We start from the raw sequence: 25,649 nt of genomic DNA, 5'->3' as shown, positions 1-25,649 counted from the left end.
TCAATTCAAGCGCCTTCATTCGTGTTCGTGTTTTCCCAACCCAAAGCCAGAGACAGAGAGGGAGAGAGGGGTAGAGAAATAAGGTAGTGGCATGGCATTTCGTACAGCAGTTAGTGGAGCACTCTTTTGGCCCATTGTCGGGCTGTAAGCCCGCAAGCCCCATAAGAAGTAGTAACCGTTAATGTGGCAAATTGACTTGTCGAGCAGCCAAGAAAGCAGTTTTCAGTAGAGGTATCTCCCTCCTATCCAGAGGCACCCCTCCTACTCCGTTCTACGGCGGATTCAAAGTCAATTTCTGCTTCTGCTTCTTCTTTTTTTTATTATTGTTTGCACTCTGTTTTTCCCCCTTCGATTCAACTATTATTCCAACTGGCTTTTGTTTAGAGTTTTCTCTTTAGAAATTTCCCATTTGCACTTTTTTTTTTACTTGTCCGACATTATCCATTATTTGCACGGCCTGACGTCTGACGTCTGGCTCTGGCTTCTGGCCTTCTCCATTGATTCCATTGGACAACGGACGTTCCATTGTGTGGCAGGAGAGAGAGAGAGAGCAAATCGAAGAGTAGCAAACAGAGAACAGAAGAACCTTAATTAGTATTATTACTGAAATGAAAACAATTTGTAGTCGGACAAAAGGTTCTGGTTGTGGGGATTAGCCTCGATTCGAGAGTGCCACTAAACCACAGAGACTCCTAATGCGTTGCGCCACCAAAAGCAGATCCCCGAAAGAACCAAGCAAAAAAAAGTGAACCCAAATGAAGGCTCCGCCATCCGTGGAACATGGTGACAACAATTAAGATAACCTGCGATGGGATCTTCATTCAATCCTCATCGAACTCCGATCTCATGCCCACGCCAGCGGCAGGCGCAGCACCCGGTGGAGCATCATCCCTGCCAGGATTGCGGGGAGCAGCGGAATCCCTTGGATCAGACCACAATCTAAACGAAAGCGACAATTCGCAGACGAGCAGCGGCAGCCAGAGCGCCTCCAGCCACGGCAGGCGATCCCATCGATCGGCAGGCGGCGGCGGAGGAGAAGGAGGAACAGGAGGTCGCCAGGATCCTCGGAGGCGGTACTATTTCGGCAGCAAGGACATCTACTGGTGCAAGCAGAGCCTTGCGCCTGGTGGGGGCGGATTGACGCGCAGCGCCAGCAGCGTCACCCACAAGGAATCCAAATCCACGAGCGGCACCCTCTCGGGGGGTCAGGTGATAGCCAAGGCACGCCGCAAGCCGATCCTCCTCTGCAGCAGCCTCAGCGCCGCCTACGCCCCGCCGCGTCGCAAGGAGTTCTACTTTTGCGACAAGTTTGCTCCCACGAGCAGCGGAAGAAGCGCCACCCCTACCAAAAGTGCAGCAGCCGTGCCTCCAGCTGCAGCCGCAGCCGCAGCCGCAGCCCCCACGGCCCAACCCATTGATGCCCGTTTGCTGAACTTCCTAAGGAGCGCCCATCGAAAGTTCCAGGCGGCCAAGAGCAGATCGGAGCAGCAGCAGACCAGCAGTCACACCAAAGAGAGATCGTCGACGTCGTCCAGAGGAAAGGGCCCGGCCAGGCCAGCCGCCCAGACCCCGACCCAGAGCCAGACCCATCGCTCCCTTCCGCCCATCGTGACGACCGATGATTGGTTTGGTTAGTATGGCCCTGCCCCCCCGCCCCCCTCTCTTGATCCACTCCTCTTGACTGCAGGTCGTTGACCGGCCGCCCAGCCCAACCCTGCCCCCAATTGCGGTTCTCGTGCGGATTTAGTTACCTTTCAATCCAAGAGACTCATTCTCTTTCCGCTTGCTGGCATTGGGCTGGGGTATTGGGTGTTGGCCAAAGTAGAGCCAGAGGGTGCCAGAGGGTGCTAGAGTGTCTGCGGTGTCCAGTTGCATTGAGAATTGAGATTGGATTGGGCAAAGATCACTCTGCCAAACTAATTGGCGGCTGCAGTGATTGGTGGGGGGAAACAGGTGCATGTGTTTACGTATTGTCTGCCACTTGGTGGCTTCCTTCTTCCTGCTGAATGGCAACAACAAAAATGCTTCGATGTTTGCGGTTTTCCTGCTGCTGCTGCTCATCGGCTCATCGCATGCGATATGCAAATTTCCAAACGCCCCTCCGTCCAGTCCGTTCCGTCCGCACGCTATCACTCCAACACACACACACACACACACACCATTCATGGACGTTCCATTCATGGCTTTTGTTTTCCCATTCCCATCATTCCCCATTCCTTCTTTTGAAGCGACTCTAAGTTTACATTTCTTTGGGTGCACAATGCCGTAGAGGGAGGGAGGGGGGAAGGGAGGTGGAGAGGGTAAAACCTAAGGGTATTTAAATGTCTCCTTTGTCTCCTCTTCTATCCCTCCGCGTGTCTTTTGTGAGAGAGCAACATCTGTTGGCTGAAGCAGAAGCAGAATTGAACTCTTTTCCTCTCTCTCTCTCTCTCTCTCTCGGAGAGTGTGAGTGATGTGTGAGTGATATGTGTGTGTGTGTGTACAATAGATTCTCACGTATTCGTTACCTCTATAGGTGTTGAACTGTTTATTTGATCCTCCTCTGCCCACTTCCCCCCCTCTTCTGTCTTGCACTTCCCTCTGTTTCTGTTCCGCTTTGCTACACGAAGACGCGCGACGCAGCCCAAGGGTAACCCTGCTCTCTGGCTGTCAGCTGGTGGCCCATTTAGATGGAGAGCGCGAGAGGAATCGGGAAGAGGGATTCAAGAATGGAGAGAGTAAGGAATGAACCCATTATGAATGCAAAAGAAAGAGAAGAACTGGACTGGAAAATAGCTAATAGCCAAGGCATTCTACAAATTGCGCTCTTCCCGATCCCCCGGAATGATGGGGGTGGGGTTATTGCTGGCTTGCCTAATTAGTATTACCTCATCCATCGGCGGGACATTACTGCGCATTTCGCTCGAACATCGAACACCCACTCGCGGCCGACTGTCGACAGTGCAGTACAAAAGTATAGGTACAATGAACTGCCAAATGAATCATTCACTGCAATTAGTTGTTGTTTGTTTTTCGCGAGTATTTGGAAATACTTTGCACTCATGTCCGGCAGGCAGATCGTTGTCATTAATTTTAAATTTTATGTGTGCATTTTTTACGATTATTATTATTATTATTATTATATTTGGAATTTGTATTCCATTTTCCATTTACCATTTATTTTTTGTGGCGACTCCCCTTTGTGGCGACTGTTCCTTGGGTCCATAACAAAACAATTGTTTATTGAATGATTTATATTTGAGGAGCGTGTGCTGTCTGCCCTGCCCCCTGCCCCCCCGCCTGTGCCTCCGCATTTGTTTACGGATTCCAAAGGGAACGCCACCATATAAGTGCTCTTTCGCTCGTCTCGCATCCGTGGCGCTAGAGCGGAATTCTTGAATTCCGATTTGCCAATCCGCCGCCTCGCAGCTAATGAAAAATACATACTTTATTATTAATTATGTTTGGCATTTTGCAAGAATTGTTGTTTCCACTCCGACGGCAGCGGATTGCGGGAGTTTTGCAATAATGCAGCGCACCTGTCGAAGCGGACGGACTGCACCTTCCAGTGAGAGAGAGAGTGCGAGTGGGAGAGCAGTGCAGCAGTCGTTTCCAGTGTCATCAGCGTTGACTAATTCCCCGACTCCGTTCGAGTGGGATTTGCTCTCTGACTCACATTCTGTGAAGCTGTGACTCCGCTTCTGAGAGTCAAGGTCAAGTCAAGGAGATTGAAATCGATAGCGAGAGAGATCCTCAGACCTTGTCCCATTCCACAGTTCCACAGACCGCCTGACAATTGCGCGAAAGAAAGAGCAAAACAAAGTCCAGGTTCGATTTATCTTTTTTCGCTCGAACAATTGAAACAATAAAAAGGCAGTAGAACACGGGGTACCGGGGGGGGGGAACGTTGTATTGTTATAAGTGGATTGGAGTGGCAGGAAGCCACCGCCCCTAACGATGACTAGGCGATGGCTATGACTGGAACGATGATTGAATGCAATTTGCAGAGCAGTTTCGAACAGTCATGGCAAACCAATTTGTGCCGAAAAACCGAGCAGCGCAAGAGAGAGAGAGAGAGAGAGAGAGAGAGCGGATGGCATGGCGGAAGTTTACTCCGAAGGTCAGGGGAGGGGTGGCAGGCCCTGCCAACCTGTCGCAATTAAAACAAAGCCCACACGACTCACTCCCACGATAAATCCGTCCACGATCTACTGCCCAAAGAATGAGAATTTAATATGCAAAAAGCGTTTCGTTTCCGCCCCAGAACGAACGATATTCACCAAATGAAAAATTTGCATATATAAAATTAAGAAAAACTTAGGCCTGGAAGAGCACAGAGCTCTCTTTGGGAATCTATGGGAGGGGGGGGGGATATCTGAGTCATTCCAAGTCCGATTTGGAGTCCGAACAGTAGCTTGAAAAACCTTCGGTTCGTTGTTTTTTTTAGGATTCATGTCACATGCAAATGTTTTACATTTTGGCAAATTGTTTTTTCCCCTTGCCACTGCCACTGCCCCTGTGTGTGTGTGTGTGTGTGTGTCTGTTGGCCAACAATTAGCGTGGGGCATCTGCAATGGATGGCTTTTATGTAATCTGTGGATCGATGTGTGTGGAGTGTGGAATGACTTACTGATTAAATAGACGTGCCATGCGTTTGTCTGCCAAACGAACACGCAAGAGACTCTTCCCCCCCTCCATCCCTCTCTCTCCCTCTCTGGCCATCTGGAAACCATCTTGAAATGTGTGTGGAAATGCAGCATTTTTTTCTACCAAAGAGTATCTGCAGATCACGTACGGAATCAGATCTATTTTTTCTGATTTTTACAATGGCAATTTATTTGTGATAAATCTTATGGAAATGAATATATAACGAGGTCTTCTTATCGAAAGAGCTATTAATTAATTTATTTATTTGTGTGTGTGTGTGTGTGGACGTCTCTTTATCTAACAGCAAAGATAATGGAAGAGAGATAAGATAATTACAGTTAATTACGGCCAAAAAAATCTAAAATAAAACGAATTATTTGTCGTTTATATTTGCAGACGAGGACGAAGCCTTAGAGAAGGAAAACTGCAAAGCAGGAAAACAGCAGAAGAAACCCAAGGAGAAGCTTCACTCGAGGACATCTTCGGGCGAGGGCCAGGACCTGATCACAGTTGAGATCAAGCAAGGACATTTAAGGAAGCTCTCAAAGGCCAAAGATACAGATACAGATAGAGATACAGTAGATAGAGTAGATACAGGTACGACTGGCACGCCACAAGCAGCGTCACCGGCTATGAACAGTCACGCGACCGCCACACAGAACGGACAAACAACGGTCGTCGGACACCATCGCGGATTCTCGCAGCCATCGGTGACGGTGGCCGCCGCAGCAACGGCGACGGGCAGCACATCGGGGGATCCATGGTTCCTGCAGACCACCGGGCACCAGATGCCGCCAACAGCACCGCTGCGTCACAACAAGCGGCCGGCGCCACAGCCGAATGTCGCCGGGATCGTAGGAGGAGGAACGGGAGCCGTGGGGGCCGTGCTGCTCCACCAGCAACAGTTGAGCCAATCGCAGCCGCACATTGTGCCGCCGAGCATACCGCCCCACCATCACCATCATCGCGAGAACAATGTGGTAATTTGAGTGCCCCAAAGCCATGCCTAAGCCTCGATTCTAATTCAAAAACCCTCCTCCTCTCGCCGTTGCGCTCATTTCAGCATCCCAGCCAGGCCGGAGGGGCGGCGTCAGCGGTCGCCTTGCATTTGTCATCGCATGCGCTTAATAGTCATAATTTAATCAGCAGCAGCAGCACCAGCAATCACCAATCGCCCAAATCCCCCAGCCAGACACAGCAGCAGCAGCTACAGCAGACGACGCAACTGCAGCAGCAGCAGCAACAGCAGCAGCCACCACATAGTATACTTTCCACATTTGCTCCTGTGGCTGCCGCACAGCCGCCTGCCCAGCCAGCGGGGGCGGGTGTGGGGGTAACCGCCGCAGCCGTGGCCGCCGTTGCCCAGCAGCAACAGCAGCAGCATCTCCAGCTGCTGGCCAACTGTGCTGCTGCGTCCGGCGGTAATCTGATGTCCTCCTCGATGAATGCCGCTCAAATGGCCCTGCATGCCGCCGAGCGGGCGCTGCCGCCAAAGAGCCTCGCGCTGAGTGGGAGCCAGCACGGCAGCAACATGCTGCTGCACACTGTGGCCCCCACCGGCAGCTCCTCCGGCACCCAAGTGCCGCCCCAGCCATCATCCGGCGCCAGTGGGACGGCGGGCATGTCCACTTCCCTGCACAGCTTCGACATCAACGGGGCAGCGGGATGCGGAGGAGGCGTGAATGTGAACGCGGCAAGCTCTTGGTCGAGCGGCTCCACCACAGCCATGAACCATGCAGCCTCCCTATCGCCAACAGCTCTAGCCCCGCAGCAGCTGCGGAAGTGCGAGGTGAAGCTGAATGCCATGCCGTAAGCTATCTCTGGAGTGAATCCCGGAATGAATCAGTCGGGTTAATGGCGATGTTATTTTGTTCTTTAGGTGGTTCCATGGCAGCATAACGCGCGACGAGGCGGAGCATCTGCTGCAGCCGCGCGAGGATGGGCTCTTTCTGGTGCGCGAATCCACAAACTTTCCGGGGGACTACACGCTCTGCGTCTGCTTTCAGTCGAAGGTGGAGCACTATCGCGTCAAGTATCTGGAGAATAAGCTAACAATCGATGACGAGGAGTACTTTGAGAATCTGGGGCAACTTGTAGCGGTAAGAAACGACTGGAAATATATCCTTAGTCCATGGCTAATTCTGATCTCTCTCCTCTTTGCAGCACTACGAAGCAGATGCGGATGGGCTGTGCACGCAGCTGATCAAGTGTTTGCCAAAGCTGGGGAAGCAGGAGTTTTGCATCAATTCCAAGGACTTCGTGGACAAGGGATGGGTCATACCCGAAGCAGAGCTGCAGCTGCGCGAGAGCATTGGCAAGGGGGAGTTCGGGGATGTGATGCTGGGCATTCTACGCAACGAGAAGGTGGCCGTCAAGATGCTCAAAGATGAGGGCGCCGTCCAAAAGTTTCTGGCCGAGGCATCCGTCATGACGTAGGCTATAGATCCGCTCTCTTCCCTTGCCTGAACTTATTCTGTATCGTTTTTTTCGTTGGTAGCACTCTGGAGCACGATAACCTGGTCAAGTTCATTGGTCTGGTGTTCACCAGCAAGCATCTGTATCTGGTTACGGAATACATGAGCAAGGGATCACTGGTTGATTACCTACGTTCGCGCGGACGACAGCACATAACCAAAAAGGATCAAATCATATTTGCCTTGTAAGCATTCACCTTTGATCCCCTGATTAGAAGTCCCTTAAAGCGTTGTTTCCTCATCCGGTTTACAGCGACACTGCCTCTGGGATGGAGTATCTGGAAGCCAAAAAGGTTGTGCATCGCGATCTGGCTGCGCGCAATGTCCTCATATCCGAGGACTGTGTGGCCAAGGTATCCGATTTCGGTTTGGCACGCGAGGAATGCTATAATCTCGATGTTGGCAAGCTGCCCATCAAATGGACAGCACCCGAGGCGCTCAAGAATGGGGTAAGAATCCACAGCTGCCGGTTTCCTGTTGCCTGTTGCACTGTCTAACCATTGGTTGGCTTTCCCTTTAGCGCTTCTCCAACAAATCGGACATGTGGAGCTTTGGCATACTCCTATGGGAAATCTACTCCTTTGGGCGTGTGCCTTATCCCAGAATTGTATGTACAAATCAAATGAATCTTTCAAGAATCCCTTAAGCTCAATCTGTATCTGTATCTGTAGCCCCTGGCCGATGTCGTCAAACACGTAGAAGTTGGCTACAAAATGGAAGCGCCCGAGGGCTGTCCACCGGAAATATACGAAATGATGCGCCAGGCATGGGATCTGAATCCGGCCAAACGACCCACATTCGCAGAGCTGAAAGTGAAGCTGCAGCTGCTGAACAATGCCACAGCGTGAGGAGATCCCAGAGGATCCAAAGCGAACTTCAAGCAGCACTAAAACGAGGAAGGGCGCCGCCCCCAGAAAGGGTAAAGAGCCCTTGCCCTTCGAGACTCCAGACTCCAGTGGAAGCTGGACACTGGACACTGGACATGACACAGAACGCAACAATTTTTCGTACGATTATATACATGGAATATATATATAACAACTAATTTACCACAAAATTTATTTACATATATAATTTATGGAGTAAGTTTTGTAAGCGTAAACGTAGGCCTAAGCTAAAGAAGGAGAACCCAACACAATCAATCAATCATCCAAATGTGACTCCAGATGTTAGTGAGAGTCCGTCCCCCAGCCACAGCCCCCACAGCTTCGCTTCCGACATATACAATATAACGTTGTACGCGCGAGTATCTCAATAAATTTGAATCATAAATTAACCAGCAGAAGATGAGAGAGGGAGAGGAGTTTAGAGGCAGAGGCAGAGGAGGATACTCGTACTACTACTACTACTACTACCTTTAATTGCAACATTAATTACATTATTATATGTTATGTGTACACTCTTCCGATCAACGTTTCTTCGCTTCTCTGGAAATTCGTAAATCAAATCGTTATAATCGTATCATTTATGTTATAGAATACGCATACATATGAGTGCCCCCTCCCCCGCCTGACCACCAACCCGGCTGAGGAGTGGGCGCATGTCTAAATCAATTGTTTATAGAATGTTTCGTCTCTTAAGTTTTATTCTACGACTAGTTCTTTATACACTACTTTTCTGTTGACCATTTCTGTTTGTAGCACAAAAGATGAGCGGGAAGAGAACTTGTCCAACAAGTTGTCGGGGTGGGGAGGGAAGGGGAGGGGAGGCAAAAGGCAAGCAGAAAGTTAGTTAAATTTAGTTACATTTATTTGTATGGAAAATATAAAAAAAATCAAAAAGGAAAAACCAACAAAAATTATGCAATGGAAAAGGATTGAAATGGAAAAAAAAATCAAAACAAAAAACACTTGTGAAAATATGCATTAAAATGAATACACACACACACACACACACATAATACGGATAAGAATACGAATACACTTAATCGTCGTACATAAACTATGCATGTATTTAGCATATACCGATTAATTATCATTAATTATCGATATACAAATACTATCAATTATCGCAAGCGCAAATTGAAATTCCTTAATTTGTTCGGTCCATGTCCAAGGAATCTCTCTCCTTCTCTGTACTCCTACTCCTAGAACGCGATGCAGCTAGCGGAAAGGCAAAGGAAACAAAAAAAAATTGTAATTTATTTTTTAAATATATACCACGTAATTTACTTAACACGTACGTAATGTTTACGTTTACGTTTACGGCGCATTCTTGTACATTTGCGATTTGCTTTTTAATATCCTGTCCCCCGATTAGCCCACACTTTGCTTTAACACTTACATTTATACTATATATTTTATACACACCAACAAAACACATACACACACACGTCCACATGACACACATTAATTATAATTAATTAATTTTAAAGTTATTATTTTTTTAAAACACATCAAACATAAAACAATCAATCAATCAATGTGAAGCGCGACCCAAGTTCGTTCTCTTTAAGCCACACGCCACACACACAAATTGCACTTAAAAAAATACAAGGACGACAAGAAGGTGATTTAAGGAAGGAAGGCAGCCGCCAGAGCAGCAGTTCTGAAACTTTTAATAAAAGTAAAAAATACCATGTAGTGTGGCTTGTCGGCCACAAAAAGGCCTAAAAGTATGTGGCGGGAAAGGGCTTACCTACAGATAAAGCACCGGAAGGGGCTCGAAAAAGGGCTCGCCCTTGCACTATGGCGGGGTAACGAAAGCAAGGGAGGGTCTGTTCCCACTGAAAGGTGTCAGAGCTCAGACAGCGATAGCAGCAACAACAGCAACTAGAAGCATCTCGACAGGTCAGCGTTGGCGTCCAAGAGCACGTCCAAAAACAGCACAGGCGAGCATCCTTAACGGCCAACTAGTTTAAACGCTGTACAAATTTCTTCTCAAAGGAACTGAACGCAATCTGGGAAGCAGAGCGCCAGAGCGAGAGAGGGAAACGCTGCATCGATGCGGATTTAGTTTTTAGTTTTACAAATTTTCGTGGGATCAATATTTGGAGCCGTCGGTCGGTTTGCGTTACTGTCTGGGTAGTTCATAGTGGCATAAAGGCTCATCGAAACTTGGATGTGGAAACGATGATCGTGGGCGAAGTGCAAGCATTACATCCGTCTCTGTTTTGGTGTCTAGTCTATCCATCCAATAGCTCGTACAGTAAAGGTAGTATGCCACAACCAACCATGGAATGGATCGAGTGTTAAATTAATGAGAAGACTGATCAAAGAAGGAAAAGGCACATTGACGTTGCTGTTTGTTGTTTTTATTTTTTCATAAATCAATTGTACTAAATATACTTCAAAACATAGAGCGCCTACTTCTGCAGCCGCCTGGTGGCTCGTCGGATGGGGCGTTGCTCCGAAGTGCTCGGCGGCAGGGCGAACATATTGCCGGCATTGATTTGCTGAGACATGCCGGGCGCCACACTCGCCGATGGTGGGGCGGGGCTGCCGAAACTGAAGGCCCCTGCTCCTGGATTGGTGGCTGCTGCAGCCTGAACCGGTGACGGACTGGGGCTTCCGAAAGCACTGACACCGCCGCCAAAGCTGAACGGCTTCGCCGTGTTAACGTTCTGGCTGCTGGGCGGAGAGGCCATGCCGCCAGCTGCCGCTCCTCCGAACGAGAATGGAGCGTTGCCCGGTGGTGCCGGGGCGTTGGTCTTGGTTGTTGTTCCGCCAAACGCGAAACCTCCCGGCTTGGCCTGGTTCTGCACGGCGCTCACCGCACTGGCAAACAAATTGCCGCCTATGGCAGGAGTGGCGTTGGGCGCCGCGGTTGTGGTGCCACCAAATGCAAAGGGTTTGCTTTGATTGCTAGTAGCGGGCACGGCAGGTGCCCCAAATCCGCCAAAGCTTGGCGCCGCAACATGTGCTGATGGTGCATTTTGAGTGTTGTTGCTGCTGCCACCAAAACTGAAGCTCGGCTTGATGGACGCGCTGGGGGTGGCGGTGGCGGCGGGCTGGCCAAAAATGCTGGCGCCACTAGTCTCCTTCTTGGCGACAGCGGCAAAGGAGAATGCTCCCGGCTGACCCGGGGCCGACTGCTGCTGCTGCCCTGCTGGGGGGGTTGCGGTTGCCGCACCCTGATTGTTGCTGCTTCCACCGAAACTGAAGCTCGGCTTAACGCCTGTGCTGGCGTTGTTCGGTGTTCCAAAAAGACTCGCTCCACTGGCTGCTGCCTCCTTCTTCCCTGCAGCGGCCACAAAGGAGAATCCTCCGGGCGATGCAGCTGAGCCAGCGGTGGATGCGGTTGTTTCAGGGACCTGTGGCTGTCCGCCACCAAATGCAAATGGTTTTGCGGCTGTTGGAGCTGCATTATTGCCGATCTGAGAGGTCGGCTTCTGAGCTGTACTGAAGCTGAAGGCACTATTTGATGGGGCATTGGTCGATGTGGCGCCGCCAAAGGAAGGAGGGGCTTCACTCGTGACGCCTGCACCGAAGTTGAACAAATTGTTGCTGCCGCTGCTGTTGCTGCCATTGGATTGCACAGCTGTTGTCGCGCTGGCATCGCCTCCGAATGCAAATGCTGGCTTTGTTTCCTTGATGGTGTTTGATGCTGCTGCTGCTGCAGCACCACCAAAAGAAAACAATGCGGGTGTACTGGCAGTTGCACTCTGCCCAAAGATGTTACCTGAGGTGGGCGCTGGCGCTGGTGCTGGTGCCGGTGCCGGTTCTGCTGGCTTTGCGACTGCTGCACTTCCAAATGCAAAGAGGTTTGATGTGGCCGCAGCCGCTGTGTTCGTTGTTCCCGTGAAACTGAATGCCTTTGTTGGCTCCGCAATTGTGGTTGTGGTTGTGGCTGTGGCTGCGACTGTGGCTGCGGGCTGCTTGAATGCGCTGCCAAAACTGTTGCCCCCGAAGTTCGGCTTAACTCCGATTATGGCTGACGGCTTTGCTGGCTCTGGAACTGTTGTGGCGGCTTTGTTCGCTTCGGGCTGCGTAAATGCGCTGCCAAAGCTGTTGTTATGTGGCTGTGGGTTCCCAAACAAAGATGTTCCTGTTCCTGTTGCTGGAGATGGTGTTGCTGTTGCTGTTGGTGTTTGTGTTGGTGTTGGTGTTGGTGCAGATGCTGTACTGCCCGCAAAACTAAAGACAGGAGGCTTGGCTGCTGCTGGTGCGCTGGACTCCTCTGTTTTTCCAAACATAAACTCGGCTGTGCTTGTCGCATTGTTTGTGGTGGTGCTTCCGAAGGTCATTGCTGCTGGGCTAGCAGTCGCTGCAGGTGTAGACACCGATGTAGTTGCTGTCCCAATGGTTGGTATTCCATTCATCTTGTTTGTGGGATTGCTTTCCAGTTTGAATGGTATTGCAGTGTCTACTGGCGGCGATTTGCCAAATGACAGTACGGGCGCTGGAGCACTGATTGTGGGGGCAAAGACTGATGTTGTTTTTAAAGGGGCCCCGATAACCGTGGCAGTGGATTTTTGACTTCCGAATGTCAGTACTGGTGTGGCTGCCATTGAGCTCGATGTTGTTGGGGCGGTGCTGACAGCAGTTGGCGTTTCTTTGGATGACTCGTTGGGTGCTGCCGCTTCTGCTGTCGCTGGTGTTGTTGGTGCTTGGCCAAAGAGAAGCTTCGGCTGCAAACCATTTGTCATAGTCGTGGTAGCTGTGGCTGTTGCTGTTGCTGTTCCTGTTCCTGGAGCTGGTGCGATCACCTTGTCACTCAATATAATTGGCTTGTCACTGCTGGACGTTGTCGTGGTCTTGGTTATTGTCGAGAGGCTGACTTTGGTCGTTGTGTTGAGTGATACCGCTTTGGTTGTCGTCAGAACAATCGGTTTGATGGGTGTCTTTGGACTGACGGGGGCGTCCATTTCGTCTGGTTCTTCTTCTTCTCCCTGGTAGATCTCGCCGCGCAGGCCACTCAGCATAATGGCCAGCTTCGTTTTATGTGTGCGCTCGACGCTGGGATTCTTGACGCCACTCAAGGAGTTCTGCTGCTTGGGCTTCACAAAATTTATGCCCGCGTATTCGCCAGCATCCACGTCGGGACTCTCGAGATCGTAATGTTTGGTCTGCTCTTGCACCTGCTGTTGTGTTTGCTTAGTATTGAACAGCGTGAGTTTCGGCTTGGAGGCAGCCAATGGCAGATCCACTGCGGTGTTCCTGTGTAGTTCTGTATTTATCTGGTGCTGCTGTCCCATAGCCGGTGCTGAGATGGTGCGTGAGGGCGCCACTACTGGTACTCCTACAATCGGCAGACTGTTTGCTATGGCTATGGGTTCTGCGTCTGTCTTGCGCTGCATCTTGGACACTGGTGCGCTGGGGGAGTTCTCGGGCGAGCTGCCGTTGGCTGTGCCCTCCATGCTCGTCTGCCGCATACTTTCCCTCATTTCGTACAGCTTGCGCTTGGTCACGTGCCGCCGGCTGGAACTCAACGAGGAGGCGATGTCATTGTTGTAGCTACAGTTGCGCCGCTTTGCCAGCTGCTCCGGTGAAACGGCCTCAGTGGGCTGCAGGTGATGCTGCGTCTGTGTCGGCGGCGCCAGCGGTGGCACCATTGTCGCCGCATGATGGTGCCTCAGTGGAACTGCCACGCTCAGCTCTCGTTGCCTTTTGAAAGTTGTCACGGGAGTCGGATGGTGATGATGGTCCACAAAGTCGCCAATGCGGTGGCAGCTCCTCTTGAAAAACTCGTGCTGCTTCTGTGTGTCCTGAACAATATTTAAGCCTGAGCACTTGGCACCAGATCCCAGCACGGACAAACTTACCCCACTGTTGATACGCTTCCGGGAGATCTCTTTGAGTTCTTCCAGAACACTCCTGGTGGGCTCACTCTCATGCTGCGGCGGATGTGGATGCAGGATGGGGCGATTTTCCCGCGATAGCTGTTCGTGTTCATTATTGGACACCTTGTGGACACCCACCACCGAATTGGAACGCAGCAGGCCGGGCAGCGAGCTGCCGCAGTAGAAACTGCGCTCTGGCGGCGCGATTCGAGTCATGGACAGTGACGGTGGCGATGGTCTGTACGGCAGTGGGGACGACGGGGTCCTTCTTGGCTGCTTCAGTGGATTGTACAGATTGCTCACAGATATGCTGCGCTGCAGGCCACGACGGCCGCCCACGGTGCTGTCGTTATGATATGCGACGATCCGAGAGGCCAGTCCACTGCTGTGCACATCCGCAAATGTTCTGCAAGCGTACAATTTGCATTGGGGAAAGAAGGTATAATTGTCGAGGCGTTTTTCATACTTGGGATCCATCAGACTGAGGTTCAGTTTCTGTCGCGACATTGTTGTTGTCGATGATGCGGTGCGGTTCCCCGGGGTGCCATTAGTTGTGCTTTGGCTCCGTTCGAGACTCATAGTTCTGTGCATGAGATTCGCCGGCGAATGGCGATGAGCTCTACAAAAAAGAGAAACCAAAGGAGTTTACTAACACACCAGATATGTCTGAGATTTTCCAGTCCTTACACTGGACTCCCATCAATTCTGGTAGAGTCAGCAATCGGATTGCTGTGATGCGGTGACATGATGCTCAAACTTAAGCGCGCCTGATGGTTCATTCTGGTTCACGCCGATCCGGTTTCTGACGATAAATTCAAATCCAAGTCAACTTTAAAAGTGTCAAACAGTCCGCCAAATCCAAACTGGATTTACCAATCAATTTACCAGCAAACTCAAAAAGTTGAAAAATTGAACGACACCTGGTGAAATGCAGGCACGCGACCCGTGTTTCTATTCCGATAAAATATACCGTCCGACCCTCAGAAATATACCAAAATATATAGTCTTATTTTAAAAATATACCGTAAAAATACTGACAAATTCAACTTATATATTACATATTGCTCAATTTTGAAGTTCTGTCGAATATGACTAGCTAGATAGAACATTTAGCCATGCCCACATAATTTTATCCGATTAATTAACTTACTTTCTCCTTGACTCGGACCTCGGGCTTAGCGATAGAATATACGGAAATATACCGTTTCATTCATTTTCGAAATATACCGATAAAAAAGTAACAACACCTCGCTTTCCATTATTTGAGATCATTCTTTCCTTTCTTGCTTAGTGTTTCTAATATTAAATAGTACTTATATGAGATTACCCGTTATTAAAGTGCCGTTTTTTTTACATTAGCAAAGCAAATTATAGAATATTCTTTAAGCTGTCACGCTAATTTGCATTCACCGATACTTAATATAGTACTTATCGATATATTTCGATATTATGCCGGCAGACTTAAATATATTTAATTTAGGTCTTGATAAAGAAAATTAATCTCCCACGCTACTCCCTAAAAAAAAAAGAAAATGAATCTGCCACTGGCAGCCGATATCCTTGATTTAACAATATGATTCAGTTAGATTTTTATCAAATGAGAACTAGTTAGAATAGTTGGTGATGTTGGAAAGGAAAAATCTTATAACTCTCATTTTCAATTTTTATAAAAATTAAAACTAAGAGTTATGAAACCATTTTTTTAAGAAACTGGTAATAAAAGTGTGTCCTGTTTGTAAGATATGAATATTAGTTTATAAGATTTGAATATTAGTTTAAGATTTACTTATCGATAGTATTATAAGAAATACCAATGTACTCGATATATCGATACTTGTCCTCGACAAGTATCGATATGCCAACACACATTCATTCGAATACGCCGATCAAGAAAGAAGAACATATAATAAAACCGTGCTATTAAAAGTTTACATGTTAAAGGATACCTTGTCAAAAATAACACATTAACACACTCTCATCTGTGACCCCTGCTTTTAATCTTTTAATCGAGCTCCTTTTGTTTTGCTCTCATGACATGAATCTTGGACTGAAGATGAGCTTTTAAGTGTGTATTGCGCTGGAAAGTTTGATCGCAGGTGGCGCAACTACAAAGATAATATAAATCAATCAAGGGTTTGCGGAAAGAATACAAATGTGTCGGTTTACTTACTAAAACGCCCTCACGTCAGTGTGTGTTAGCTCATGCCGCTTGCGACCAGAAGCCGAGCTGAAACATTTATTGCAATAGCTACAGGCATACGGTCGGGCATTTGTATGAATTCTGGGAGGAGGATAAATATATAGATATTGGTTAGAATCGGAGCCAAACAAAACACGTTAGTTTTACTGACCGCTCGTGTATTACGCGGGTTGTGCTATTGTGAAAACTCTTGCCGCAATATTTACAGGCATAGGGCTTTTCTCCTCTGTGAACGATTCTTTGGTGGAGCGACAGCAAATGATCGGTGTAGTACTTTTTACCACAGTCCTGGCATGCAAATTTCTTTATGCCCGTATGCCTCAGCATGTGCAATTTGAAGTTGCTCTGATCGGTGAAGTGCCTGCCGCACTGCTCGCAGACACAATCACGGCGACGCTGCTGCCGCTTTCTTTCGATTATCTCCTCCTCTGTCAAATTTTTCCAAGTCGTATATTGTTTCTTGGCTCTTCTAGAAGGAATTGCAGTTGCCACTTTCTTTGGTCGTCCTCTTTTCTTTGTTTTGGTAGCCGGCGGAGGGGACACATTGTTGGAAGCTATGCTGGTTGGAGAGGATCTGCCGTTTGAGTTGTTGTCAGAGAATTCTATTAATTCGTTGAGCCCGTTTTCGTCATCACTGCTATCATAAATGCTGTCAAGCTCTTTCCTCAGAATCGTAATCAGAGTGTCTGCATCCTGTGCAGTGTCCTCATCCACCTCATCAATATTTTTGTCTGGTGGATCGTCGGCATCATTATCTGGGAACTCCTCGAGCAAGTCATCAATATTTTGAAAAGAATCGTCTAGATCACCCGACGACATGGCAAGCTCATTATCCATTTCAATCTCATGCTTAATTTCTGTGTCCTCGTAATAGTCCGTCGCCAACTCCGTAGGAGACCTGCTGCGATTCTGCAGCAAGTTCTCCTGAGTCTCGATGCAGAGATTTCTGAACGCGATGGCCTGACATAAGTCGTGTAAACAACCCGCACATATGCAACTGGGAAGCTCCGGATCATTTATGAGCTACAAATTGGAATGAGCATTAGGATTGGGTTACTTGATGGAAAGAACTCACCAAGATCCCAGACACTAATTGGATGTTCAGCAACAGCTTAGAGTTCTTCTTCTGGAATAGATTTTTGGCATTCGTATTGTAGATGACGCCCCCGCAGACTCGGCATTGCAGCGTCATTTTAAATCTCGTTTCTAGATATGAAAAATAAAAAAAATTTTTATTCAAAACAAACTAAAATCTGCATGTTATTGCAGCTGTTTGGAGTCGACGCGGGGTCATCACTATCGATAACGATACGCGCTATTTCTGCACTGCGAAACTCTGCACAAAACGAAGTAAACAAATCTAATTAAAATAGTTTTCTGAAAATGCGCAATAAGATCTGTCGCATTTGCGGTGGCCATGAGGCTTCGATAAACCTGTTCTGCCCAAAGAACGGTCACTTGATCCGCCAAATTCTATCAATTACTGGGGTCGGGGTAATGCTATACGTAAAATAAATTACACTGTATTTACATGATAAAATAAATCTCGCAGCTAAATGAAAAAGCAGGTCTCTCCAGCCATATGTGCGATAAGTGCGTTTTCGACTTGGACTGTGCCATAAAGTTCCGGCAGCGATGCATCATCTCGGAGAAGCGTAATCTGGAGAAAGTCAATTCGGAACCTAAGGATGAGGAGGATGCCGAATCTGATATAGAGTCTAATGAGCTGAACACCGATGAGGAGATATCTGATGATTGTGCTTTGGAATATGAATCAGAAAAATACACAGAAACGAGCACGAAGCGAAAGCACAGCAAATATGCAGAGCCCTATATATGCGATGACTGTGGAAAGACCATCAACAGCAGGAGCAACTTTCAAGAACACAAACTGCGGCATACAGGAGTCAAAAAATTCGAGTGTCAGTTCAGGTGAAACATATTGTTCCAAATAAATGCCACTACACCTGCTAATCGGCTTCCATCTTCATCAGTGAGTGCGGAAAACGTTTCGCCACTCGCAAGGAGTTGGTGCGACACCAGCGCTGCCACACGGGAGAGAAGCCCTTCGTCTGTAGCTACTGCTCCCGTCGATTTTCCGACGCGAGCTCTCGCGAAGAGCACCACAGACGCCACCGGAATGAAAAGCGGTTCGAGTGTAAAACGTGTGGCAAGAGCTTTGTCAGCTCTGGCTGCCTGAGGAAGCACGTGTTAACGCACGCATCAGCTGACGAGCGCAAATATTTGTACGCATTTTAGTCTAAGATCAATGCACAAATCATTCTTATTCAAAATTTATTTACTATACAGCTGTGGCGTTTGCAACAAGCGCTTCTTACGCATAGCCCACTTGCAAAATCATTTGACTACCACCACTCACTTGGAAAAGGCTCTGGAGGCATCTCAGACAGTCGTGCATGAAAATAACCCTTCAATCACAAGCATTCCTTAGAGATCATTCGATTCTTTATTGACATTTTGTACTGAATTTTTATGTATTTATATTAATAGTATCATATGCGCATAGTATATATATTTTGTCACATCTTTTTGGGCCCTTCCACAGCTTGCTGGTAGTCTAGCTGCGTCGATGTGTTGATCTAGCATTATATATGCGTAGTATATCTCTTTTTTCGTATAGCATTGAGCCCTTTCACAGCTTGCTGGTGGACTATCGTGGAGAGATGTCTCTCCAGTTGGTGATTACGTGAGAACGTTTTCTTGCAAGGCTCGCATCTGAAATGTCAAAATCCATTACATTTCCAGTCCGAATCATATTGCGGGACTTAAATGCACTTACTGAAAGGTCTTTTCCCTCGTTTGATTGTGGACATTCGAAAGATGGAATTCCAACCAATACTTATAGCGGAATGCCATGCCACAAATCTCGCAGGAAAACGCTAAGTGATTTCTGCAAGATACAACAAATTCAGTATGATCCTGCCAATCCAACCCCTTTGATCTCTCTCACCTTTCATGATGTTTTCTGTTGCCAGAATTCGAAAAGTGTTTCGAACAGTGCTTACACTTGAATCGTTTCTCATCCGTGTGCGTTTCCATAATCACTGGGCAACTAACTCTAGAGGAAATTAAGGATCGATCATGGATCATAAAAACCATTCAGAATGAGTGTGTTTGATCTCTCTCACCTTTCATGACGGTTTCTGATGCCAGGAGTCAAAAATTGTTCCGAACAGGCCTTACACTTAAATGATTTCTCGACCGTTTTTCGTTTCTTCTTCTTTTTCAGGACTCTAGAGGATCGATCAACGAATACAATGATTATATACATATAATTAAATTTTTTTTTCATACGCACGCGCATTCAATTGGCTTCTTCTCCGCTAAGCTGCGTTGCTTGCTTTCAGTGGGCAAAGGAGTTGGACTATTAGAGTTGGACCCTCTGTTCGAGAGTTTACGAGGCTGTGATGTCTTATTAGCATCACTTTCGGTGAAATCAACTTCTTCCAACTCCTTTTTCAGACTCGCAATCAGGGAGTCATCACCCTGTACTTGTGCATTATAATCAGCATCCGGTGTTTGGTCGTCGAAATTATTTTCTTCTGGCTCCTTTAGTCGGGATCTCATCGGGGAGTCGCGATCATCAGCGCATATTTGTTGTTTATTCTCTTCCTCGTCTGGCTCCTCTTTCAGACGCGGAGCCAAGAAGTCTGAATTCTCATGCGATTCTGGAAATCCATAAGACAAGTCTTCCTTCCCATCAAAGGAAACGTGAACATCATCCGAGGGCATGTCCTCGTCCACATTTGGCATGTGCCACTTTGATATTTTGGACGGAGATTTTCTACGACGTTGCTGCTGCAGCAAGTTCGCTTGGGTCCGAATGCGATCTCGGAACGCGATTGTCTGATCCAAATCGTGTAAACAATAAACGCATATGCAGCTGGGAAGACCCGGATCATTCACGAACTACAAATTGCAATGGGGATTAGGCAAAAATCTTATTTTTGTTTGTTGGTTCGAACTTACATTGATCCCACTCACTGCTTGGAGAACCTCCAACATTTCAATGTTCTCCATCTGGAATATATTGGCTGTTGTGCCACATTTGGTATTTGCACAACATCGACATTGTTGCGACATTTTTCTATTTTTGTTTATCAACAAAGAAAATAAAATTGCGCGCATGCGCACATCTACACATATGTCAGCTGGTTGTAATCGTTATCGCAGTAACGTCACACCGATAACTACATAGATATGTAGTAGCCGTGTAGCAAAATGTGTAGTTACCATGTAGAACATTTAATTTTAATATTTGTTTTATTTTCTAAACAATATACAGTGTTGTGCCGTATATATAAATGACTCGTAAATACGCATCATAGAGACCGCATTAACTTGTTTGTTCTTGTTTCATCAACATTTAATCATTATGAAACTGGAAAATTGGACTTACAAGAAGAATTAATTATTTGTTATACATATATATATTTGAACATTTATTTACACATTATCATATATGTATGTTAGTTGAATCTTTAACGAACTAGTATATTTCCGAAGCCCGCATAACCTCGTTTGTCTCGAGCGCTCTCATAGTTTGCTGGTGGGTCATCGTGCCGATGTGTTGCTCAAGCTGGTGCTTACGTGAAAAGGTTTTGTTGCAGGGCTGACACCTGAAATGAAATGGAAAACTCCTTTCCTTTCTCAAGTACATATATCATTGCTAAATTGAAAGTACATACAAGAACGGCTTCTCCCCCGTGTGGGTAAGCATATGGTTCTTTAGCACATTCGAATAAGAGAAGGACTTGCCACAAGTTCCGCAGGTAAAGGGCCGTTCATTTGTATGAGTCCTGCAAGATAAGCAAGGGTCAGTAATAGCCTGCCGCCTTCGGCATCCAGTCCTCTTACCGTTCATGCCGTATGTTGGAGCTTCGATCCGCGAACATGCGGGAGCAGTATTTACATCTGAATGGCTTCTCGCCCGTGTGCACTCGTATATGGCGACTTAGCTCCGAGGGACCGGCAAACGTTTTACTGCAGATTCTGTGGGAAATGGTCAATCAATCAATCATACAATAAAAAATTTGATTTGTGTGTTTATACGCACTCGCATTCAAAAGGCTTCTCCGCCATGTGACGGCGCATGTGAATGTTGAGGGCTGCTCTTTTGGAGTAGATGTTTCCACAGATATCGCACATGATATTTGTGGGCGCTTCGCTGGACTTGTACACACCGTGTGCTTTTTCCTGACCCTTTTCCGGTGTGGAGTTCCGTGGTCGCCCACGACCGCGTTTGGCGAGGCGTGTTTTGCGGATCTTGGGCTTGCGGAGACGCTCAATCGGATCGTAGTCACTATCGCTGGCGTTTTCTATTAGCAGGTCATTTTCATTGAGCTCTTCCACCACATTATTTATGTCGTCGTCGTATGAGGTTTCAGCATCTGCAATTCCATTCTCCAAACGCTCTTCAAGCATTGTGTCTAGTTCAATATCCCCATCGGCATCAATGAATTCGCTTGCTGCCTCGTAGACATATTCAATGTGATGCTCTTCTATGCTCGTGGAATCGTCTGTAGGTTCGGATTTCATCTCCGCCTTAAGGAAACCAAAGAATCTGTGTGACTAGGCATTGCAAGTATACAAAAAAAATACCTTGACAACATTGTTGGAAAAAGCTCGCTCGCTCGCCTGGATCAGTTCCCGAAATTTGTGCGAAATCGTAAGCCGCTCCACGCAACTAAAGCACAGCATGCTTGTCATGTCCTGAAGTGGGGCTAGCTGTAAATATGTAGGAAGTAGTTGCCGTCAAATTGGGGGCTTTCGTCCACACACGTACCTTGATGCTGCCAACTTCTTCAATTTTGCGCACGAGCTCTGGGCACTCGATATTCTGCTCGTCGAATAGGGTCGTCATTTCGTCCAAACTTAAATCTTCTGTTAAACAGATCCTACAAAGCATGTACTCGGGCATATTTCTTGAAATATACTCCAAGTGTTTTGCAATAAAAAATAAACAAGCGTCTTGTCCTCCAACTTTTCACTGCCTTCTTGGTTTTTTGCATATATGGGCACACTGCCGAAAAGCAGCTCGGGACTTTTAACCCATTAAGGACCTATTTAAGTGATTATACATATATGGTTACCCAATAACACTGTGTGTGAACATTTAACTCTATTCTTGATGATAATTATTATTATTTTCACAAAATCTGTTAGTTGCGCCAGGTGTGTTTGCATATGAGTGTTAAATCTTTTCCACTCCATTAGTGACAACCGAAGCTGTCTGAAATGAGTGTGCGGTATAGAATTTTCGCAGGTACTACAATACCCAGTGGCCATCAAAGGGTTAAGTGCGTCGCCATACAGCCACACTAAAGTAAAGAACCTGGACTAGCATATTTGAAACGGATTAGTCGAGCAAACCAGGCCACAGGGCACGAAAGAATTAGCAATCATGGAGATCATCATCAAGTGGAGCATGTGTAGAACGTGCAAAAGCGAGGAAACGACAAATCTGCAGTCGCTGTTCAATTCTGATGCCCCCAAGTATTTGAACGAGTATGCGGGGCTCAATGTGAGTACGCGACGCTAAAATCAGAAACATTTATTTCTTATGCTTTCTGTTCTGTGTGTTTTAAGGTGGTTCTGGACGATGGCTTGCCTGATAAAATATGCGCAGCATGCATTCACATGTTGGAGAAAGTGCACAAATTTGTCACCACCTGCAAGCAGGCCGATGAGCAGCTTAAAAGTCTCGTGCGCCAGGCAATGTCCTCGTCGGTGTTTAAAATACCCACAAGTACAGAGGCCGTCGTTGAAAAGCGAAGGCGTGCGAGGAAACAAATGATATTAGAAAGACAGGAGGAGGATCATAAAATTGACTATTCCGGGGACAGTATTTTAACAGACGAATCAAGTCTGGACGACGAAATTGAAACCCTCGTTGAATTATCACAAGATTCGCCTACAGTGCAAGATTCGCCTGCAGCTATTTCACATATGAACGAGTCTTCTGAAAAAAATGCGGCCTATCTGACCTCCACAGACAGCATAGAATACCAAATAAACGACCAGGCTAATGGGGACGTTGCATTATGCATTAACGTGGGCTCATATGAAGATTATCTCGCAGAAAACGACGATGCACAGGATAATTCTGCAATAAAGCCGGAACCTTCCACCGAATATGAAATAGATCTCGCAGTAGCCTGTGTTCCGGAAAGACACAGGTGCATTGTCTGCAGCAACACCTACAACAGTTCGTCAAAGTTAGCTGACCACATGCGCACCCACCTAAACGAGCGATCATACGAATGCGAGTAAGTCTCCTCCAGATGAATAATATAAAGCGCAGCCAAAATAACACAAGATATCTTTTAGAGTTTGCTTCAAACGCTTCAGCGCCAGCTGTAACCTGAACACACACATCAGAACCCACACGGGGGAGAAGCCTTATAAATGTGAACATTGCTTGCGATGCTTTGCCGATCGCAGCACACAGCGAAAGCACGAACGGTAGGATGCGTCCAGCGCTCCATGGAAATTATCGCTAATGCTTATGTGGGTTTTACCTTTCAGGATGCACACGAATGAGCGACCATATGCCTGCCACATTTGCGAAAAAACCTTTGCCCTATCCTCCACCCGAAAGGCACACATTCTAACGCACTCGAAGGAAAAGGCCCACGCGTGTTTAAAATGCAACAAAAAATTCCGCTTGCCGCACCAGTTAAAAGCCCACCTAAACACTTACGCACATATGATGATGGAAATCGAGGATCGTGATCCATCGTCATAGCCAGAAAATACAAATCGAATACAAATCAAAGGTTCTCCTATAAGTTTAGCTTATATTGCACTCTTAAAAATAGTTTGTCTTAAAAAAAGCTTAAGCTAGTCCGTGTAGTCCGTGGAATTAGCCATTGCGTGTTCCTCCCTGTTTCTGTGGGTTATTGTCTGCTGATGGGCCTTCAACTGGTGCATCAGGGTAAAGGACTTGGAGCATACGGCGCAACTGAAATCGGAGAAAACCATGTTTTGCATCAAATAAAAATACACTCTTTACTGCGGTGCGGTGCTCTATTACTTGTAGTTCTTTTTGCCGGAATGCACCAGACTGTGGTTCTTGAGGATGGCTGTGTGCGTAAAGGCCTTGCCGCACTCCTTGCACTCGTAAGGTCGAGTGTTGGTATGGACTCGCTCATGGCGCACCCTTTCGCTGCGGTCGTAAAAGTGACGCTCGCAATGCATACACTTGTACGGTCGTTCGCCCGTGTGACGACGAATGTGGGCCCGTAGCTCTCCCATTTGGCGGAACGATTTGTTACATATCCTACAAAGAGACATGGTTAGGAAGATGACATAGTAAGACAGTGCCTTCTTTCTTACTCGCACTGGTGGGGCTTGTAGTCGGCATGGGCCATCATGTGTGAGGTAAAGATAGACTTCTTATGATACACATTGCCACACAGGCTGCATATGAATTTCATGGGCAAGCGTTTAAACTCTGTTTCGGGTTCCCCAGGATTTTTATTCTTGCGCTTGCATTTTAGTTCATTGTCTGGCTTGCGGGGCCTACCTGGCCGGCGTTTGTTCTGGGCAGTGCTGGGCTTCGGTTTTGGCGATGGTGTTGGCGACAGAAAGTCTATATAACTGTCATCAAAATCATCAACATCGCAGTAGTCCTCATTCACTAGGGGAGAGTCCTCGACTATTTGACCATCGTCGACGGGCTTGATGGTTTCATCCGCAACTAGATCTTGATCAAATGGTTGAACGTTTACAACTATAATTTCCTCAGCTTGTTCCTTCGGTTGGTCGTCGGCATCGGTGACTGACTCATTGGCCACAAGCTCTTCATTATCAGTGACATAGTTGACACCGTCGAGAATCTCCTGATACTGCGCAGTTATATCGTCCAATTCTTCCTGGGGGCTGTCATCCTGGTACTGATTTTCAAGACCACAATTGACTTGAAGGTTCTGGTACATGTGTTTCATAAACTCGCTTTTGCTGACTTGCTTGAAATCCTCGGCCTGCTCGCCATCCGAAAAGCATGTCTCCAAATAAACTTGCGAATTAAGAACCATTTGGCGAAAACTAAACCACATGTGAACGAATTCACGGCACTTGCTGCACACCTTCGATGGCAGCCGATGAGAGCGGCGAATCTGTACAAATTTTAGATGATGGAAAATTGTATTATAGTTTGATTTGCCTACCTTTATCCCGCAACAGAACTGAAACTTTTCACTGAGATCTTCATTCCCGGCGTCCTCTGCATCCACATCCGTCTCGTCTGCTTCAAACAAAGCACTCATTGTCACCTCTTCGAACTCTCCCAAGCATGTTCTGCATTTTAGTTTCACTGCAGACGCTGTATTTGCATTCATCGTGCCCAATAGATGCCAAAAGATCAATTTTTGGGGATAAAAACAACAGAACTTATGTTTTGGATGCTAGTGATCAGTGTGACCGCGGATTTATCGATAAAATATACCGTCCGACCCTCAGAAATAGACCGAAACATACCGCCTCGTTTCCAAAATATACCGTAAATATACTGACGAATTCAAGTTCTATTTTACATATTCCTCGTTTTTGATATTCCGACGAATATTACTAGCTATATAGAACATTTAGCCATACCATCATAATT

At 47.1% G+C, this 25,649-nt stretch overlaps 8 protein-coding genes across 11 annotated transcripts; 3 read left to right on the top strand and 5 right to left on the bottom strand.

Moving 5' to 3' along the window:
* Positions 1-644: 644 nt before the first annotated feature.
* Positions 645-9,678, top strand: LOC108155665. Its single transcript, XM_017286628.2, has 9 exons — positions 645-1,630; positions 5,023-5,606; positions 5,690-6,435; positions 6,506-6,725; positions 6,790-7,058; positions 7,124-7,285; positions 7,354-7,549; positions 7,621-7,707; positions 7,772-9,678. Exons 1-9 carry the CDS (start codon positions 781-783, stop codon positions 7,946-7,948), a joined length of 3,291 nt encoding a protein of 1,096 aa, XP_017142117.1. The 5' UTR covers positions 645-780; the 3' UTR covers positions 7,949-9,678.
* Positions 9,679-10,331: 653 nt separating this feature from the next.
* Positions 10,332-14,810, bottom strand: LOC108155664 (nuclear pore complex protein Nup214). Of its 3 annotated transcripts, none has more exons than XM_017286625.2 (5): positions 14,707-14,810; positions 14,509-14,623; positions 14,288-14,440; positions 13,804-14,227; positions 10,332-13,746 (listed from the first exon to the last, which is right to left on the bottom strand). In XM_017286625.2, exons 2-5 carry the CDS (start codon positions 14,598-14,600, stop codon positions 10,405-10,407), a joined length of 4,011 nt encoding a protein of 1,336 aa, XP_017142114.1. In that variant the 5' UTR covers positions 14,601-14,623; positions 14,707-14,810; the 3' UTR covers positions 10,332-10,404. The 3 variants fall into 3 exon arrangements, with proteins under 3 accessions (XP_017142114.1, XP_017142113.1, XP_017142116.1); XM_017286624.2 differs by having other exon boundaries at positions 14,695-14,787; XM_017286627.2 differs by having other exon boundaries at positions 10,332-13,737; positions 14,509-14,787.
* Positions 14,811-15,707: 897 nt separating this feature from the next.
* LOC108154690 (zinc finger protein 10) lies at positions 15,708-17,225 on the bottom strand. Its single transcript, XM_017285039.2, has 4 exons — positions 17,097-17,225; positions 16,173-17,044; positions 15,992-16,102; positions 15,708-15,926 (listed from the first exon to the last, which is right to left on the bottom strand). The coding sequence occupies exons 1-4, from the start codon at positions 17,211-17,213 to the stop codon at positions 15,824-15,826; spliced, it is 1,203 nt and encodes a 400-aa protein (XP_017140528.1). The 5' UTR covers positions 17,214-17,225; the 3' UTR covers positions 15,708-15,823.
* LOC108154695 (zinc finger protein 211) lies at positions 17,215-18,550 on the top strand. 2 transcript variants are annotated; one of them, XM_017285044.2, is made up of 4 exons: positions 17,215-17,371; positions 17,574-17,953; positions 18,016-18,267; positions 18,332-18,550. In XM_017285044.2, the coding sequence occupies exons 1-4, from the start codon at positions 17,234-17,236 to the stop codon at positions 18,471-18,473; spliced, it is 912 nt and encodes a 303-aa protein (XP_017140533.2). In that variant the 5' UTR covers positions 17,215-17,233; the 3' UTR covers positions 18,474-18,550. The 2 variants fall into 2 exon arrangements, with proteins under 2 accessions (XP_017140533.2, XP_017140534.1); XM_017285045.2 differs by having other exon boundaries at positions 17,326-17,515.
* On the bottom strand, positions 18,470-20,200 carry LOC108154689 (transcription factor Ouib-like). The gene is made up of 6 exons (XM_017285037.2): positions 20,012-20,200; positions 19,341-19,951; positions 19,171-19,275; positions 18,993-19,100; positions 18,822-18,932; positions 18,470-18,757 (listed from the first exon to the last, which is right to left on the bottom strand). Exons 1-6 carry the CDS (start codon positions 20,168-20,170, stop codon positions 18,628-18,630), a joined length of 1,224 nt encoding a protein of 407 aa, XP_017140526.1. The 5' UTR covers positions 20,171-20,200; the 3' UTR covers positions 18,470-18,627.
* A 253-nt stretch (positions 20,201-20,453) lies between these two features.
* On the bottom strand, positions 20,454-22,064 carry LOC108154693 (transcription factor Ouib). Its single transcript, XM_017285042.2, has 6 exons — positions 21,828-22,064; positions 21,644-21,769; positions 21,099-21,586; positions 20,900-21,034; positions 20,731-20,841; positions 20,454-20,661 (listed from the first exon to the last, which is right to left on the bottom strand). The coding sequence occupies exons 1-6, from the start codon at positions 21,960-21,962 to the stop codon at positions 20,532-20,534; spliced, it is 1,125 nt and encodes a 374-aa protein (XP_017140531.1). The 5' UTR covers positions 21,963-22,064; the 3' UTR covers positions 20,454-20,531.
* Positions 22,065-22,347: 283 nt separating this feature from the next.
* On the top strand, positions 22,348-24,076 carry LOC108154691 (zinc finger protein 20). Its single transcript, XM_017285040.2, has 4 exons — positions 22,348-22,565; positions 22,631-23,310; positions 23,372-23,506; positions 23,570-24,076. Exons 1-4 carry the CDS (start codon positions 22,446-22,448, stop codon positions 23,787-23,789), a joined length of 1,155 nt encoding a protein of 384 aa, XP_017140529.1. The 5' UTR covers positions 22,348-22,445; the 3' UTR covers positions 23,790-24,076.
* LOC108154685 (zinc finger protein 229) lies at positions 23,822-25,472 on the bottom strand. Its single transcript, XM_017285025.2, has 4 exons — positions 25,213-25,472; positions 24,380-25,161; positions 24,078-24,323; positions 23,822-24,005 (listed from the first exon to the last, which is right to left on the bottom strand). Exons 1-4 carry the CDS (start codon positions 25,381-25,383, stop codon positions 23,885-23,887), a joined length of 1,320 nt encoding a protein of 439 aa, XP_017140514.1. The 5' UTR covers positions 25,384-25,472; the 3' UTR covers positions 23,822-23,884.
* Between the last annotated feature and the right edge of the window lie 177 nt (positions 25,473-25,649).

The sequence above is a fragment of the Drosophila miranda genome, chromosome 2 (genome assembly GCF_003369915.1).
Source record: "Drosophila miranda strain MSH22 chromosome 2, D.miranda_PacBio2.1, whole genome shotgun sequence".
Classification (NCBI taxonomy): Eukaryota; Metazoa; Arthropoda; class Insecta; order Diptera; family Drosophilidae; genus Drosophila; species Drosophila miranda.
This window is presented reverse-complemented; position numbering and strand designations above follow the sequence as displayed.